General features: G+C 39.6%; 1 protein-coding gene across 7 annotated transcripts in view; it reads left to right on the forward strand.

The window, feature by feature from the left end:
• The window catches only part of LOC102024798 (protein FAM170A-like), a 49,783-nt gene extending 40,439 nt beyond the window's left edge, over nt 1–9,344 (forward strand). For 4 of the 7 annotated variants that reach the window (XM_013503343.1, XM_013503341.1, XM_013503342.1 and 1 more), the window contains exons 2-4: nt 2,534–2,663; nt 5,307–5,438; nt 8,540–9,344. In XM_013503343.1, coding sequence (XP_013358797.1) covers nt 2,615–2,663; nt 5,307–5,438; nt 8,540–9,192 — 834 coding nt within the window. In that variant the 5' untranslated portion in view covers nt 2,534–2,614 and the 3' untranslated portion in view covers nt 9,193–9,344. Of the gene's footprint in view, nt 1–2,533; nt 2,664–3,433; nt 3,478–5,306; nt 5,439–8,539 lie in introns of those variants that run through there. The other 3 variants (XM_013503344.1, XR_001230912.1, XR_001230913.1) reach the window with 3 other exon arrangements.
• The last annotated feature ends 5,982 nt before the right edge of the window (nt 9,345–15,326 follow it).

The following is a 15,326-nucleotide window of genomic DNA, read 5'->3' on the forward strand; positions in this document are numbered from 1 at the left end:
CCTTGACTGAATTACCAACTTCCTAATTCACTTTTATTTTTCTGTGGAATTGACTCTCCACTGCTGCTGTCTGCATAGTTTTCTATGGATCATGTACACATTTTCTTCCAGAAGAGTATACCCTATCAAGAAATTGACACTCTTTAGGTCAGCTGTTAATATCATCCTGTATTCTTGATGACCTCGTATCTGGATTCTGTCTTTCCATTGTCTCTATCAGGATTGGTTGCTTGTTACATAACACCATAGCAGTAAACTCTGGGCTTTCCAGTATTATCATCATGGGCGTTCTCTAGACATTGCTTCTGGTCTACAATTCTTCTATGGGTTTCTTTATTTCTTTAGGTTGACCTTATTATTTAGTGATTCCCTGAAAGATAATGCAGAAAATCTATATAATATATAGAAAATATATACAATATATATAAAATATATATAATAATATAATATATATAAAATTTATATATGTATGAAATCTTTATGATCTTACAATACTGGACAAGCTCTTCTTTGTCTTTTCTTTCATTTACAGTAAGACCAATACAACATTGAAGACTGGATCAGATATTGAAGGTGTTTTTCATTATCTTCCAGAATATTCATAGATTTTAAGCTGACTTGAGTCATTCAAACTTCTTTCTTCCTTTTTTTTCTTTTTGTGGTCCTAGGCGTATTTTCAGTTTCTCCCTAGATGTCTTTGGGATATTTTTCAGACTCACTGTTACGGAATTTCTTAACTGTGTGTATTGAGGTGGGTCTATTTTTATCCATTCTACTGGACAATATGTGGGCCTTCTTTGGTCCTCAGAATCTTCTCTTCTAGAAACCTTTCCTTTTTCATATTCATAATGTGTTTCACTAACTTTATTTTTGCTCTATATAGTTTCAAATTTTGAGGAAATTATGAAATTTAACTTTAAAATTTAGAGAGATTTTAGTTTTGGTATCATTGAAAATTTTTGTATGATGTTTCTTTTGGTTTTGAATAATTTTTTGGTGCTAGAGATAGAACCAGGTGCTTCTGCGTATAAAGCAAGTGCTTTACCATAGAACAAGTGCTCTACCAGTCCTTAACATTCTTGTTTTCACTAAGCACTTCCTGTATCATTACTGTGGTATTCTCGTACATACAAGGGGTGATCAAAAGATATGACTAATATTTTAAATTTTAAAAAGGGAATTACAATAGAAGACACATGTGTCGCCCTTATACTACTTCCATTCCCTTCAAACATACTTATCTTTCTTCTCCTTTTATTTTTCAATTTTTATTTTTGTTAGTACATGTGTGTGGTGTATAATTATTAAATTTACCGTGGAGAGTTGGCACATGTACATAATGCATCTTAATTCTTTTTCATCCCCTCCCTGTTTCCTCTCTGCCTACTCCCTCAATCTCTTGGTCCCTTTCCCTTTTGCAAACAATCTCTTTGTTCCCTATTATCTATCTTTTATTTTCCTATGTAATTTATTAATATTTTGAGTTTCTTGTAGAAAAGAAATCCTATGAATTTGAAGCTTCTTTGTTTGCTTTCACTTACCATTTTTGTCTGAAGGCCAAATCATTTCCTACAAATGACTCCAGGGTATCCTTTATGATAGAGCAGTATTCCACTGTGTAGAAATACATTTTCTTTATCCATTCGTCTGTTGCTGGAGATGGTCACATCCAAGATTAGCTCTTGTGAATTATGCTTCTATCAATATGGACATGTATCTGTCATTGCAATATGGAGGCTTAATCTCTTTCAGGAATACTTAGAAGGGAAATAACTGGGTCAAATTTCTACTTTTTAAAGTTTTTTTATATTTTGGTACTGGGAATTGAACTCAGGACCTTGCGCTTGCTAGGCAGGCGCTTGTGCAGCTGAGCTACATTCTGGCAAAATTTCTATTTGTGATTTTGAGGACTCTCCATACTGATTTTCACAGTGGTTATAGTAACAATATAGAAGTGTAATTTTATCAAGTGGCCTTGCAAGCTTTTGTTATTATTTGATTTCTTGATGATAGCCATTCTCTCTGGAGTAATATGGGATCTCAGTATTGTTTTATGTTACATTTCTCTAATGGCCAGTGAAATTGAATAGTTTTCATATGTTTAAAGGCCATTTGTACTTCTTTGGAGAAGAAGTTTCAGTTCAGATGCCCAATTTTGATGGCCTTTAATTGGAGGGGGATGTCTAATTTTTTGAGTTCTTTATATGTTATAGATATTAATCTTCTGTCTTCAGAGCAGCTGGCAAGATTTTTTTTCTCACTCTGTAGGTGGTCTCTTCAGTCGTTTTGGAGATTCCTTTGCTGTGCAGAAGCCTTTTTATTTGCTATGATCCCATTTGTTGGGTTTTGCTGTTATTTGTTGTGCAATTGGAGTTTTGTTGAGAAAACCTTTGCGCCTGAAAGTGTTAAAGTGTTTTATGCAGATTCACCCATTTCCTCATACCCTTATAGACTTTTGACAGAGATTGATACTCAAATATTTTCCAGTTTGATATCAAGATAATATCTAATTTTGGTATTTACTTCTTTTCAGCATAAAAAGCCAAAAGCTTCTTGATAAACCTGCCACCAATTCCGTGCGCACGGAAATAGAGAACATCCAGAGGCAGCACCTATGGGGTCGAAGAGGCTGAAGGAGGCGGAGCTGTGTCCTGAGCCCAATGGTAAGAACTTAGGATGAGAGGAAACAGAGCTTTACCCCAAAAATGAGATACATTCTGTAAATGAGGTAAATTAAGGCTGTTTCCAAGCTCAGCATAGAGGAGAGATGTTTCCAAAAGACAAATTGAGGGCTGCACAGAGTCATGGAGAGTAAGACTGTCAGCAGTGACCAGAACAGAATTCCTCTCAGAGTTGCAGTTTTGTGAACTCACGGGTTATGTCTCTCCCACCCAGAGGGAGGTAATGAAGACTCTAAAAGGAGACGGGCATGCTTGTGCAGACACCCAAGAATGCTCCTGTTAGCAATAGAAATCAAATAATTCCTAGAATTATGTGGATGTATGATATACTGTCACATCTACACCTATATTACACCTTGCATCTCACATGTTGATCTACATAACTTAAAGAGTATTAATAAGATACGACATTTCCCATTTTCTATGAGACAAGCATAGTGCTAAGCCTAATCCTCTTGGTACTTCCATATCCTGACCATTGGTCAGATTTATTAATGCAGTACCCCCAGGCACATCAAAGAATTTCCTTTGTTTAATCAATATTCTCTATCTACACTTTGGATATGAAGTGTAAGATAGCGATATTCAAGTCAGTGACAGAATTTCCATTAGATAAAAGGCGTCCATCTACATAGGCAATGGATATGAACAAGCCCGCAGTGCTGTGAATACTGGCTTGGTCCTGGAACTCTAGCGATGTCATTGACAAGTCCTAGAACACTGCTGAGGCCTTAGTGATAACTAATATCATACCAACACCGGTGCCCAGCTGGTCTCTGCTCACCACAGTGATCAGGTGAACACATAGCTTCCCATGGTATGTTTTGGGTTTGGCTGTACGAACTTCATTCCTTATCATCTTTGGCTAACACTGTGAGAGCTGTGTCAGAGAGACATTTACCTGATTTGAGCAGTTCTCCAAAGAGTAGAATTATGAAGCACAAACAGAAGAGAAAACATTTAGAGAGCAGAATCTCTTCTCAACCTGCAAACATGTCAAGAGGTGCATCTTAGAATATTCTCAAAGGACGGAACGAGGAATTGTCTCCATGTGAGGTTGAAGTAAAGACTTGTAGTTGCGGTGAGGAGTGGAAGAGAGAGAGAAGGGACTGACTGAGAGGAGATTGTTGTGTTCCTGAGGGTTCAGGTAGTCTGAGAGGGAAGAGAAGCTTCAGATGATCCAGGTTTCTCTCTGGATTAGGGATTAGTCTCCTTATTCAGAATCAGTTTGGGTTACACTCTCACATACATGGTCTAGACTTTTTTCTTAAGAATGGATTTTCTCTCTTCTGACTTCCTCCTAAGGATATTGGGAGTGTACATAAAGTTATGATTTCCAACAGTACTTTCTTCATTTAGATGTAGAAGGAACTGGTTCATAGAGAACAAAATATTTTTTACAAGTTTAAACTCTGGCTTCTGAAGCAAACACTATAAAGTCATGAATAATATTCAGGAGTAAAGAACTCATATTGCTTCAGTCTATGAAGACATGCCTACATGACTCTTACATGAAATGTACAAAAAAGTGACACGCACACACACACAAACATCCACAAATGAATTAGCCATGAATGGTGACTTAAATAGAGAAGATTTGGCTCTTTCCAGAAAAGTGGGAAATTGAACAGCTGTGGTGCCTTGGAGATTAGCAGTAAAAATTCCTTGATGGAGGGCTCGTACTCAGTGGTGGGAACGAGACAAGTTGGTGCTCACCCCAAATTCAAGAGTTACTCATCTTTCCAGGAATAGTCTGATATTTTCCTAAATATTTTGAGCTTCTGCGTATTTTGATGGTCCTTTGACAGAGTGTAAACTTGTCTTCTTTTCACCTTCTTTAACATAGGTACATTTTTAAAAATGTTGTGAACTCCAAAATATGAAATAGGGATACTCCATACTCACAGGTATTTATATACAAACAGACAAACACACTCACAGAAAAAAAACAAGCCAAGGAAAGATAAATACTAACACCCACTATAGTTGTCCACTTACTATGCACCAAATGAAATTGAGTACTCCTTAAAAACACATTACAACTTGACTTCCAAGTTTAGCAGAGGTCAAGCCACTGTAAGTAGAACACACAGAATCTACTTCTTACTTGTGTATGAACTCAGTGTGTGTTCAAGCAACAGAGCAATTGTCCTTCATGAGCTAATTCATAGGCTGAGACTACAAGCTGCTGTTGTCCACACAGAGGTTTCAAAGAGACCTTGCTTTATGAACATCCCAGTGAGTGCAAAGGGAAAGTGTGGAGTGATGCAGAAGTTTGTGGCTATAGAAGTGGCACATGACTCTTGTACTCACTTTCCCGGTAGGAAATGTAATCACCTGAGCAGGGCTAACTACAGGGCAGCTCAGTAAGTATATTATGGTAGTCGCCGCACCAGTGACACGCTGTGCAAATCTGATGCTCTGCAGTGTATCGACAAGATAGACGTCTCTCTACATTTAAAATCTTTTACTAAGAGGAATCCTACAGTGTACCAAGAAGGATGGAGGTGATATTTGTTCACAGAAAATGTCAAAGAACAAACTGAAATTATTTGCTTAAGAATAGAGAAACACACATAAACACCAAACTGGAACCCTATCACTTCATCATTGTTTACTTTGCAGGAGAGGACAATATGCAAAATGGTCTTCAGGGTGAAGATGAGATGCTGGCCGCAACTCAGTGCTACAGCGTGGGAGCTATTTGTTACACAAGCTCAGAGCAGCTCTCCTATGAAGACAACATTCTCGGTGCAGGTATGGAGGCACTGTTGGACAGGGTCTGAGGGTGAGCTGGGTTTAGCATATCCCAGATTTGAGTTGAGTGCATCTGACCATAGGTGATACAGGTTATTTAGTCAGAAAGAAACAGAAAATAATCAGCAGTGGACATAATGAATACCAAGGGGAAAGCACCACGAAGCGTGCAGTAAACCCAAGGTCACTGGAGGCTGGGTTCTGCTCAGGAAATGGTGGGAGAGTGACCGAGTACATGAAAGATGGTCAGAGACACATACAAGGTGTGTCAGTATGATTGGGAAAGAGTATTTTAGACTTGCATGACTGTGTGAAAACATTAGCAGCATAAAGGAAGCCCAAGATGATAAGATCCTCAAAAACCTGGCTTTGAGATACATTATAGATACACGCAATCCAAGAGCACACGGCATCCTTGCGTTTCCATAGGCAGTGTTCCCACATGGGGCCCTTCTCAGACCCATCTGCACTGTCTCATGCCATCTCCTTTCCTTCAAATCTTCCCCACGCACATGGATTCTCTATTCTCCGTTTTTGTCCCTATTATGCAAACAGTAATAATTACTCTGATTTCTAGATGACTGCACATTCATTTTATGTTTCTCCAAACTTTGTTTAAATTGAAGTTCAAAATATATGGCTTATGTTTCTGCCCTTTCACTCACCTGTATATCCATGAATTTATGTGTATGGCACAAGATTGTAGTTTCTATACTCTCATTATTCCTTATATTTCTTTACTTGCAGAAAAATAATTTATTGACCAATTACACTCTGCCTGGCCACTAGAGCTGCTTTGTATGGAGAGAGTAAGGAGATGTTTTCAACATTCTCTTGCCTATATTTTGCTATATTAAGACATTTTTGCCAGATAAAATTATAAGGTTTTTTACATTTGTATACCAACCAATTCAGAACTGAATCCTTCATTTCATTTTCTAATGCAAACATGTTAATACCCATTTGTCTTGTATATTCTTCTCAGTACGCTTACTTATTATATATCGTAGAGAGTCCTGTGTCTTCAAACCTCCTAAGTTCTTTTTCTTACACATTTTGATCTTTATATATTCATGATCCTTGATTACTTCCTTAGATTTTTACATATGTTGATTGCTCTTATTTCATAGAGAATGTTTTCACTAATTACATTGCAGTGTAAGCAACAGGAGGCACTACACTCACACATGTACCCACAAACACAAATGCTTAATCATAGGGCATTCCATCAACACAGAGATGTGTCCTCCTAACACAGACACGCCCCACAGTGTCATGCTTTTTCAAGCAAAACTTGTCCCATACTGACATTTGTGGCTACTTAATCAGTCACACGTTAAAACCTAGTTTAATTTTAACTAACATGCAGTGATGTCATATGCCTGAAACACACTGCACTTTGCACACACCACTTCACTGCATTGTGTGTGTCATGTGCATGCCAGACACTAGTTGCACTAATTTGAGATCTCTAGTGAGAGATACTGATACTCTTTTTTTTTTTTGTCTGATACTCTTAAACAGTTAAATAAAGGCAGGTGAGCTTGGTTCTCACTGGGGATAGGGTCAGTACCATAATAGGGTCATGAATATGTAATTTCTCTAAACATAACTGTTCACCAAATCTTTATATGGAGGTTGTGACTCTCTAGGAGGTGAGATCAGAGAACGGTGAGGCAGGTGCAAAGGTGATCTGAGCTTGGACAAGAGGCACAGCCCAGCTGCTTGCCTGACTCCTCACTTCCCTCTTGCTTCACAAACAGGAAAGGGCCTCGGGGCAGAGGTCTCTGCACAGGGATGAATAGGAAATAAGGCTGTGGGCATAGGACAAAGCTTCTCAGCACAGATTTCCATGTGAACACTGAGGCAGCGGTGGCTGAGGCTGTGGACCGTGCTGAGATGCGTAGGGGATGTGATCAGCACGTTCCCCTCAGAGCAGCGCAAATTCAGCCTCACTCGCTCATCTGTCACTTGTGCCACACTCCTTTATACTCCTTGATGAGCCCGTTTCTCTTTACCTTTCTCCCAAATACTCTTCTCTCTCCGTTGCCCACCCTTCCCCTCTTAGTATTACACAGGTACACCCCGCACGGTAATTCCACACACAGTCATACCCACATTCACCACTTTACACACTAATCCCACAAGGAGCTTCACACCCCCTCTCGAGAATAAGCCTTTCTAACCCCACACTGTTCGAGAGACCAAACACTAGAGAACTCACACACCCTTCAGTATGTATATCTTCTCACCCAAGCATCACTTCTTCCACCACGCCATGAGCCCTTCAGCGAGTGGCATGTTCTGGGGTGATACGCTCTTCCTCCTCCATGTAAGGCCAGTGTCACCGTCTAACAGCATTCACGACTCATACTAGGAATCATGTCTTATGCATGTAGCACAGCAGAACACGTCCCCCCCACAAACGTGCCCATCATGATATCCTTTTTAACAATTTTTGTTTTGTTTAATTTTTTCATTATTATAAAAATAAAAAATGAAAATAAAAATTTCAATACAGGCCAATAGGAGAATAACGATAATTAATACATTGCATATTGTTATTTTCATCATCATTATGTGATTTTACCAGTAGCAGAAACATTTACCAGATACGTACCAGAATATATATGTGTATACATGATATATATTATTTGTATGTATATTATATATGTGTATATATATATATATATTTTTTTTTTTTGCTTTTTGAGACAGGGTCTTGCTCTGCACCTCAGGCTGGCCTTGAGCTCACTTTGTACTCCAACTGGTCTCAAACTCACAACCATCCTCCTGCCTCAGCCTCCTGAGTGCTGGGATTACAGGTGTGTGCCACCTCGCTTGGCAATATATGTATGTGTGTGTGTGTGTGTGTGTGTATGTATGTATGTATATATATATGTATATATTTAGTATTTATAAGATTACATGTGAATATATTCCTGGGAAACACCATAAACTCATTTTTCATCTTGCATAGCACATAACACACACAGAATTCTGAAACATCACAGAGACATGCACTCCCATCTCACATACCCCAAAACACGGATGTTCTCAGGGCCATCTCATCTCATGGTTTTTTAAAATTTTCTTTCTAGAAACCAATCCATCGCCTCAATGTTTTCCATGTTTTCCATCCTGCAAGAGGCCTCTGCATCAAGATTTGATGGAGTGTCAGAATTACGCCTTCATTTCACGTTGCCATTTACCTTCCACCTTCGCCAATAGCTCCTTGGCAACCCCAGTGTCTTCGGAGACGGAAAGAGTGGTGAAGGTTTACTACATGCGTGTCCTAACCAGAAGGGGTGTGGCTATCTTCGAGGATGCAGAAGGAGAACTGGAGCCTCCCCCAAAGAGGATAAGCATAGCAAAACTTACCTTTCCTGAGGGGATTCCTCCCAAAGTCATCCTCCCTGGAGATACACAGCACCTGCTGACTGACAGCAAGGCTCACTGGGACAGTGAAGTCCTAGAGGGAGGGGAAGAAGCTGAGAGGGCATCAGAGATGGTGGCTGAGGAGGCAGGACCCAGCGCTGGAGCACCTCCCTGGCTGTTGCACCTGGAAAGGGGCTTCCGCTGCATGGGCTGCTGCAGAGTCTTCCCCACGCTGGAGATCCTCACGAAGCACGTGGAGCACGGCCTCAAGGAGGGCTTCTCGTGCCTTACTTTCCACCTTGCCTTTGCCAGGCTAAGGAGGAAAAGGAAGAAGGAAAGAAGGAGGATCACTAAGAATGGCCAGTGGTGCTACTGACGCAACATCTGGGGCCTCTGGGGAGAAATTTGTGTGGTGTTGTGGTGCTTGTATTTTGAATCTTTGTGAATTTTTGTGTTACTTTTTACATAAATAGTATTTCTCATGTTCTTGACTAGGACAGGTGACGAATAAAAGTAAACTTCAGTACTGTAAACCTGTGTGCTTAAATCTCTTCCTCCCTTTTTACACCTTCGTTCTCTCTCTGAGTCAGCTGTGCTGTGTGGGAATGGAGATTCTAGCAGTTACAGTGTTACTATTTGTGAGGGTCATAGGGTACAGGTCAATCTCCTAGTCCAGTTGAGTTAGGCAAAATGAGGCCCAGCCCTTAAGGTTCTGTCTCTCTGGCAGCGAGAGGAAGTGCAGTGCCACTTACAGCTGTCACAGAGTGCCTCACCCTCAAAGCCCTGAGGGTGGGTCTGGACACCTCTGTCCAGCATTTTCTGGCCACCTGCGTGGCTGCCTGACAGGCCTGCAGCTGCCACCCTGACAACTGCTCTGTCCTTCCCTGCACTCTGGCCTGCTTCGGGTCACAGTGTGAGGAATGGTGGAGGACCGGGCTCTCACAGGCAAAGACTGAGGTGGGACCAGAGCACACTGATGATATCTACAAATCCCCAAGCGCCAACGGGCAGTAACTGCTTCTGCCACCCAACCAGGAGACTTGTGGAGAGAAGCGACAGTCACTAGTTTAGCTTGCCCCATGTCACGGAAATGTTGGTGCTGTCAGTCTAGCAGCTGCTTCTTCTGAAGTAGGGCACACTGTCACCATGACAGCTGTGGCCACCCTACATATCCTGAAGACCTCTCTGAGGGGTATTGTCTTGAATAGAGCAGACTGTAAACACAGGTCTACCCAGGATGATTCTGCCTTGGAGCCACTCTGGATGAGCACCAGAAAGCCAGGGAATGAGGAAAAAACCTCTTGGCCAAAGGGTGCAGCAATAGGCTAGCTCAACCACACACCACACGTAGAAACCTGATGGCCTGGTCCCACAGCCACGTTGAGACAGCTGAGCTCACAGCAGCACCATGAATCCCCTCTCTCTCCCAGTCTGCCTGGGTTCCAAACTGGAATGTGGCATGGATGTCTCTGAACAGCCACACATGCAGCACATCTGAATCTCAAGCAGTAGTACTCTACAGCAAAGCAAGGTTCACATTCAGTGTAGTTTTTCATTTCTGTTCTATGACATCCAGGAGGGCAGCACAGAAAAATCTGGAAGAGATGCTGATCAGACAATCCAAATCTATCTCTGTTCTGGTCTGATTATATGTGTCCCCCAATTTCACATGTTGGAAACTAACCTCAACTGGATTGAACTGTTGGGTGGATCATTGATGGGTGATTAAGGCATGATTAAGGCACATTAAGGTGTGCTTTCATGATGGGACCTGTGCCCTTCTCTAAGAAGCCTGACAGAGCTTGAAGGTGCCTATCTCCATCAGAGTGCACACAGAGCAGAAGGCTCCATCTCTGAGGAAATTGCCACAGTAGACATTCACATGCTGGTACCTTGATCTTGGGCTTCCTGGCCTCTGGAGCTCTGAGCAGTACATTTCTGTTACTGGTAAGTTACCTCCTACAGTATTTTGTTATCAGTCCAGATGAACTAACAGGTATTTCATCCACCTTGGTTTCCCTGATACATTCTTTTATTGCTTATGTCTTTAATGCAGTACTATCCCTGGGAACAGTTCTTCGTTCTCTGCTTGCACTGTTTCAGCATCCTAACTTCCCACACTTTCCTATGTCATCAAATGTGATAGTGTCCCTATCGCATATCACACAGCCTTTCAATTCCTTGCTTTGTTATTTTCTCTATTTCCTTTCACTCCTAACTAGCATGGTCTGTGTTCTACATTTCACATCTCACTCCTGTTAGCTATTGTAGTCTGAAACTTTTGACTACTGTAGTTTATCTATCACGTGTTCTATTTTCCCAAGCTGTAACTTCAATTATAAAATCTTTACCAAGTTAAAGAACCGGTTTCCTGCTGCATCCTGTCAGTTTCCACCTGTGTAGGAGCTGGGGATTTAGCTCAGTGGCAGAGCGCCTGCCTGGCAAGCACAAGGTAGTGAGTTCCGTTTCTGGTACCGGAAACAAAACAAAACAAAACAAAAAAACCCAAAAACAGAAAAACCCAAAAAAAACCCCAGTTTCCACGTGTGTATCACAAGCAGTTCAAGCTCAACATGTCCAATGTGAAGAGTGTTTTCTTCTAAACCTAGTCTTCCTGTTTCTGTTGTGTGTTTGTCTAAATTGAACAATTTTACCCATTCGCTGAAGTTAGGAGCCTGGAAGTCAATGTTACTGTTCTCATTCCCATTCTGTTTCTGCATTCAAAGGGTCTCAAGTCACATGAATCCGGTAGAATCCTTTCATGAAATTTTTTTTTTTTTGTACTGGGATAGATCTCAGAGCATCACATTTGCCAGGCAGGTGCTGTGCCACTGAGCTAAATCCCTGGCCCCCAAATTATGTAAGTTTTGAACACAACAGGTGGTCTTCAACTGATAACTTTTGCCATGCTAATTGTAGTTCCTTATTGGAAATTAGTTGTGTGTATCAGTGGCATAAAAGCAAAATAAAAGCATCATTTTTTCACACCTAATGTCTTTCCTATCTTCTTTCAACCTTTAATAAAACCCACCATGCTCCTGGTTTGGGTATCAATGATCTTGAATGGTCCAGAAATATTTTTCGATCAGTATAAAGCATAGTATGTGCAATAACCATCATCGTTTTAGTTGGCAACAAAATATTTGGGAGCAGCATTTTAAATACAATCATCTTGGATTGTCTACACTGGTAGTTGAATGGTGTGAAAGGAGTAGAAATGGTGCATATCATAGAAAGAGCAGGAATGGAGGGATTGAATATGTCTAGTGTGGTGTAAACAAGGAGTGGGGCCTGGAGATGCTGAGTCAAGGCAGGGAACTCGGCCACTGTGTATTTTCCACTGTTTCATGAGTGTCCAATGTAGCTGAGGCATGAAACTCCAATGCAGGCAGAAGCAGGTTACTCCAAGTCCCTAGAATGATCGAACAATAACACTACCTTTCTCCAGATTACACAGGGCCAAAGAAATGGCACAGAGATGGTTCTGGAAAGTTCCACCAATTTCCTGAAGGCTGCATATAATTAATAACATTGGTTCACATATTCAAAAATCCAGAAGAGAAGATTTTGAATATCCTTTTCAAAATACAATAGGATTCTTTGATATTTTGGATAACCTTAGTGTCTTGAGTTCACCAATATACAGTGTATAAGCATACCAAAATGTCACGCTGTACCTCATAAAGGCATATCAGTGACAAAATATCCACTAGTGACAAAATATAAACCCTGTGACAAACAAAATAACCCATGAGGAAATCGCATCAGCAGAAGAACATATAGATAGTTATCACCATTTCATTTACTATTGAACAAAATTAGAGGTCATGATTTAAGCAATGAATGCCATAAAATTTATACAGACTGAAGTGGAAAAAACACAGTGGGATTTTTGACATATAGCAAAATGTATTATAAAAACTTTTCAAGTCCCCAGAGAAGATAAGGGCTAATGAGTCAGGCCACCTAGATGTCTAATAGAAACGCAATGTTAAATGTGATTTTCTGCATTTCCATACACAAAGACATGTTAAACTTCATTTTAAAATTCTAGTGTCAAAACTCTGATGCATATAGAAATAAATTTTAAAACATACGTATATCTTTAAAATAGAATAAAAGATTCTTCATTAAAAGCTTTAGGAGTATAAAAGAAAATTATACCGACATTTACAGGTAGAAAAGAAAAATTCCTTGATTGAGAAGTGGTCAGTTTTATATATATCATTATGTGAATTTTCTTATACATTTGTCAGGCCAATTTGAAAATTGTAAGAAGAAGCAAAGGAAAAGAAGAACCATTCCATTTCTTAAAATAGAATTCTTTGAATGATTCTGTCTTTTCAGGGCCTTTTGAAAATCAAATAATATTACATTGAATTGGCAGAGACAGTTTACCACAGGAACATGAAAAAGAAACCAGAAATGGAGGGATTTTTTTTTTTTAAAAATCTGTTGTTTTAACCTGGGCGAACAAAATTTAGTGACGAAATGTATGGGGTTTACAATAAAGTTATTTAGAGTCCTATGGAGGGTTTGTACATAAATACACCCAAAATGATTCTTCTTGTAAGTATATTCCCTCTTGAAATACTCTATATGACTCCACTAGAAAATATGCCCAAATCATTGGTATCAGCATTCTTGAAGCAGTGAATGACAGCAAAACAAATGTTCATCAAGAAGACAATGACAAAATTACTCTACTCTGTTCAAACAGTAAACCTGTAGAAATTAATTACCACCAACCAGCACTGCACAAAGTATTTAACAAGATATCAGACAGGGACAGGAAGACCAGCATTAGGAAAGAACCTAAAGGAAAGGATCTGCCTACGAGGGAGAGTAAACAAAGAAAGAAAAAAAGGGAATCAGAACAGAAAAAATTCAATGGCAGTATCAACACACCATTCAATAATACTCAATATAAGTGCTTTTAACTCTACCCTCAGAAGAAACAGAACGATAGGGTAGATCAAGAAACAAAACTATTTTGCCTCCAGGAGACATAGTTCAGCCACCAAAAAACCACATAAACTGAATGTGAAAAGTTGGAACTCCATGATTGAAAGTGAAAGGTTGGAGTGGGGGTATTTAGCTCAGCGGCACAGTCCCGGCCTGGTAAGCACAAGGTCCAGATTTCGATTTCGGGAACGGGAAGAAAAACAAAAAACGAGCAATCAAACAAACAAACAGAAAGGGAAAGTGCAGAAAACATAGACTAAAAGTGAAAGGTGAGAACTTTCAGAGCCTAAGAACAGATAGTAGTCCCTCTCATGTTTAACAAAGCAGGCTTCAAGCCAAAACTGAAGACCAAACCAAAACTTCTTTACCAGAAGAGACAAACAAGGTCCCTACTTATTTGCAAAGGGAGCATTTGGAAGAGATAACACTTGTAAATATATATACACCAAATGTCAGTGTACCCATTTCATAAAACAGAGACACTCCACATAAAGGACAGAAAGATACCAACACAATCATAGCGAGAGGCTTTAATATCCCATTTCCCCAAACCGATAGATTAATGGAGACAAAATTCCCACCAGGAAAACCACACTTGAACCATACCTTTAACAAATGAATTTAAAAGATATCTATGGAATGTTTCACTTAATAGTAGCAGAATACATATTCTTTTCACTAACACTCAGAAATTTCTCCAAAGTCGACCCTATTTTGGGCCATAGTGAATAGTTAAAGATACAAAAGAAGTGAAATTATCTCTCGCACTTTAATTCTAAAATGATTAAGAATTAAGAATTAAAGAATTAAAAATAAATGCAAAACTAGAACTCAAGAGCAAAGGAAAACACAAAAACCCCAAAGATACATGGAGATTAAATAATATACTTAATATAATATATTAAAACATTCTTCAGTAATCAATAGGTCACAGGAGAAATCATGGAAGAGAATACTGAATATCCTAGAATCAAATGATAATGACAATACAATGTGTTAGAAAAGGTGGGACACAAAGCAGTTGTAAGAGGCATGTTAATTTCTGTGAGTGAGTAAAATAGAAAAAGAAGGGGATCTCAAAGAAATAGCCTAGTGATGCATTGTATCATTCTAGAAAAACAAGATTATCCCCAAACCCAAAAGTCGTAGAAAGAAAGAAATGATAAAGATCAGAGGGGAAATAAATGGAACTAAGAATAAAAGCAAAACTAAGAATGAGAGAATGAATAATATGATTCTTTGAATATATAAATAATATTGACAAACTCTTAGCCAAATATATCAAGAGCAGGAAAGAAAAGGCCTTGTATCAATGCAATTAGAAGAAAAAAGAGTCCAGGTATGGTGGCACAATCCTGTAATCCCAGCACTCAGGAGGCTGAGACAGGATGATCCTTGTGAGTTCAAGAGCAGTTTGGGCTACAGAGTGAGCTAAAGGCCAGCCTGAACTGCATAGTGAGATCCTTTCTCAGAAAGACAAGAAGAAGAAGAAGGAAGAGGAGAAGAGGAGGAGGAGCAAGAGGAGGAGAATAGAAGAAGAAGAAG

Source organism: Chinchilla lanigera, unplaced genomic scaffold (assembly GCF_000276665.1).
Source record: "Chinchilla lanigera isolate Chin_1 unplaced genomic scaffold, ChiLan1.0 scaffold00080, whole genome shotgun sequence".
In the NCBI taxonomy this organism is placed as follows: domain Eukaryota; kingdom Metazoa; phylum Chordata; class Mammalia; order Rodentia; family Chinchillidae; genus Chinchilla; species Chinchilla lanigera.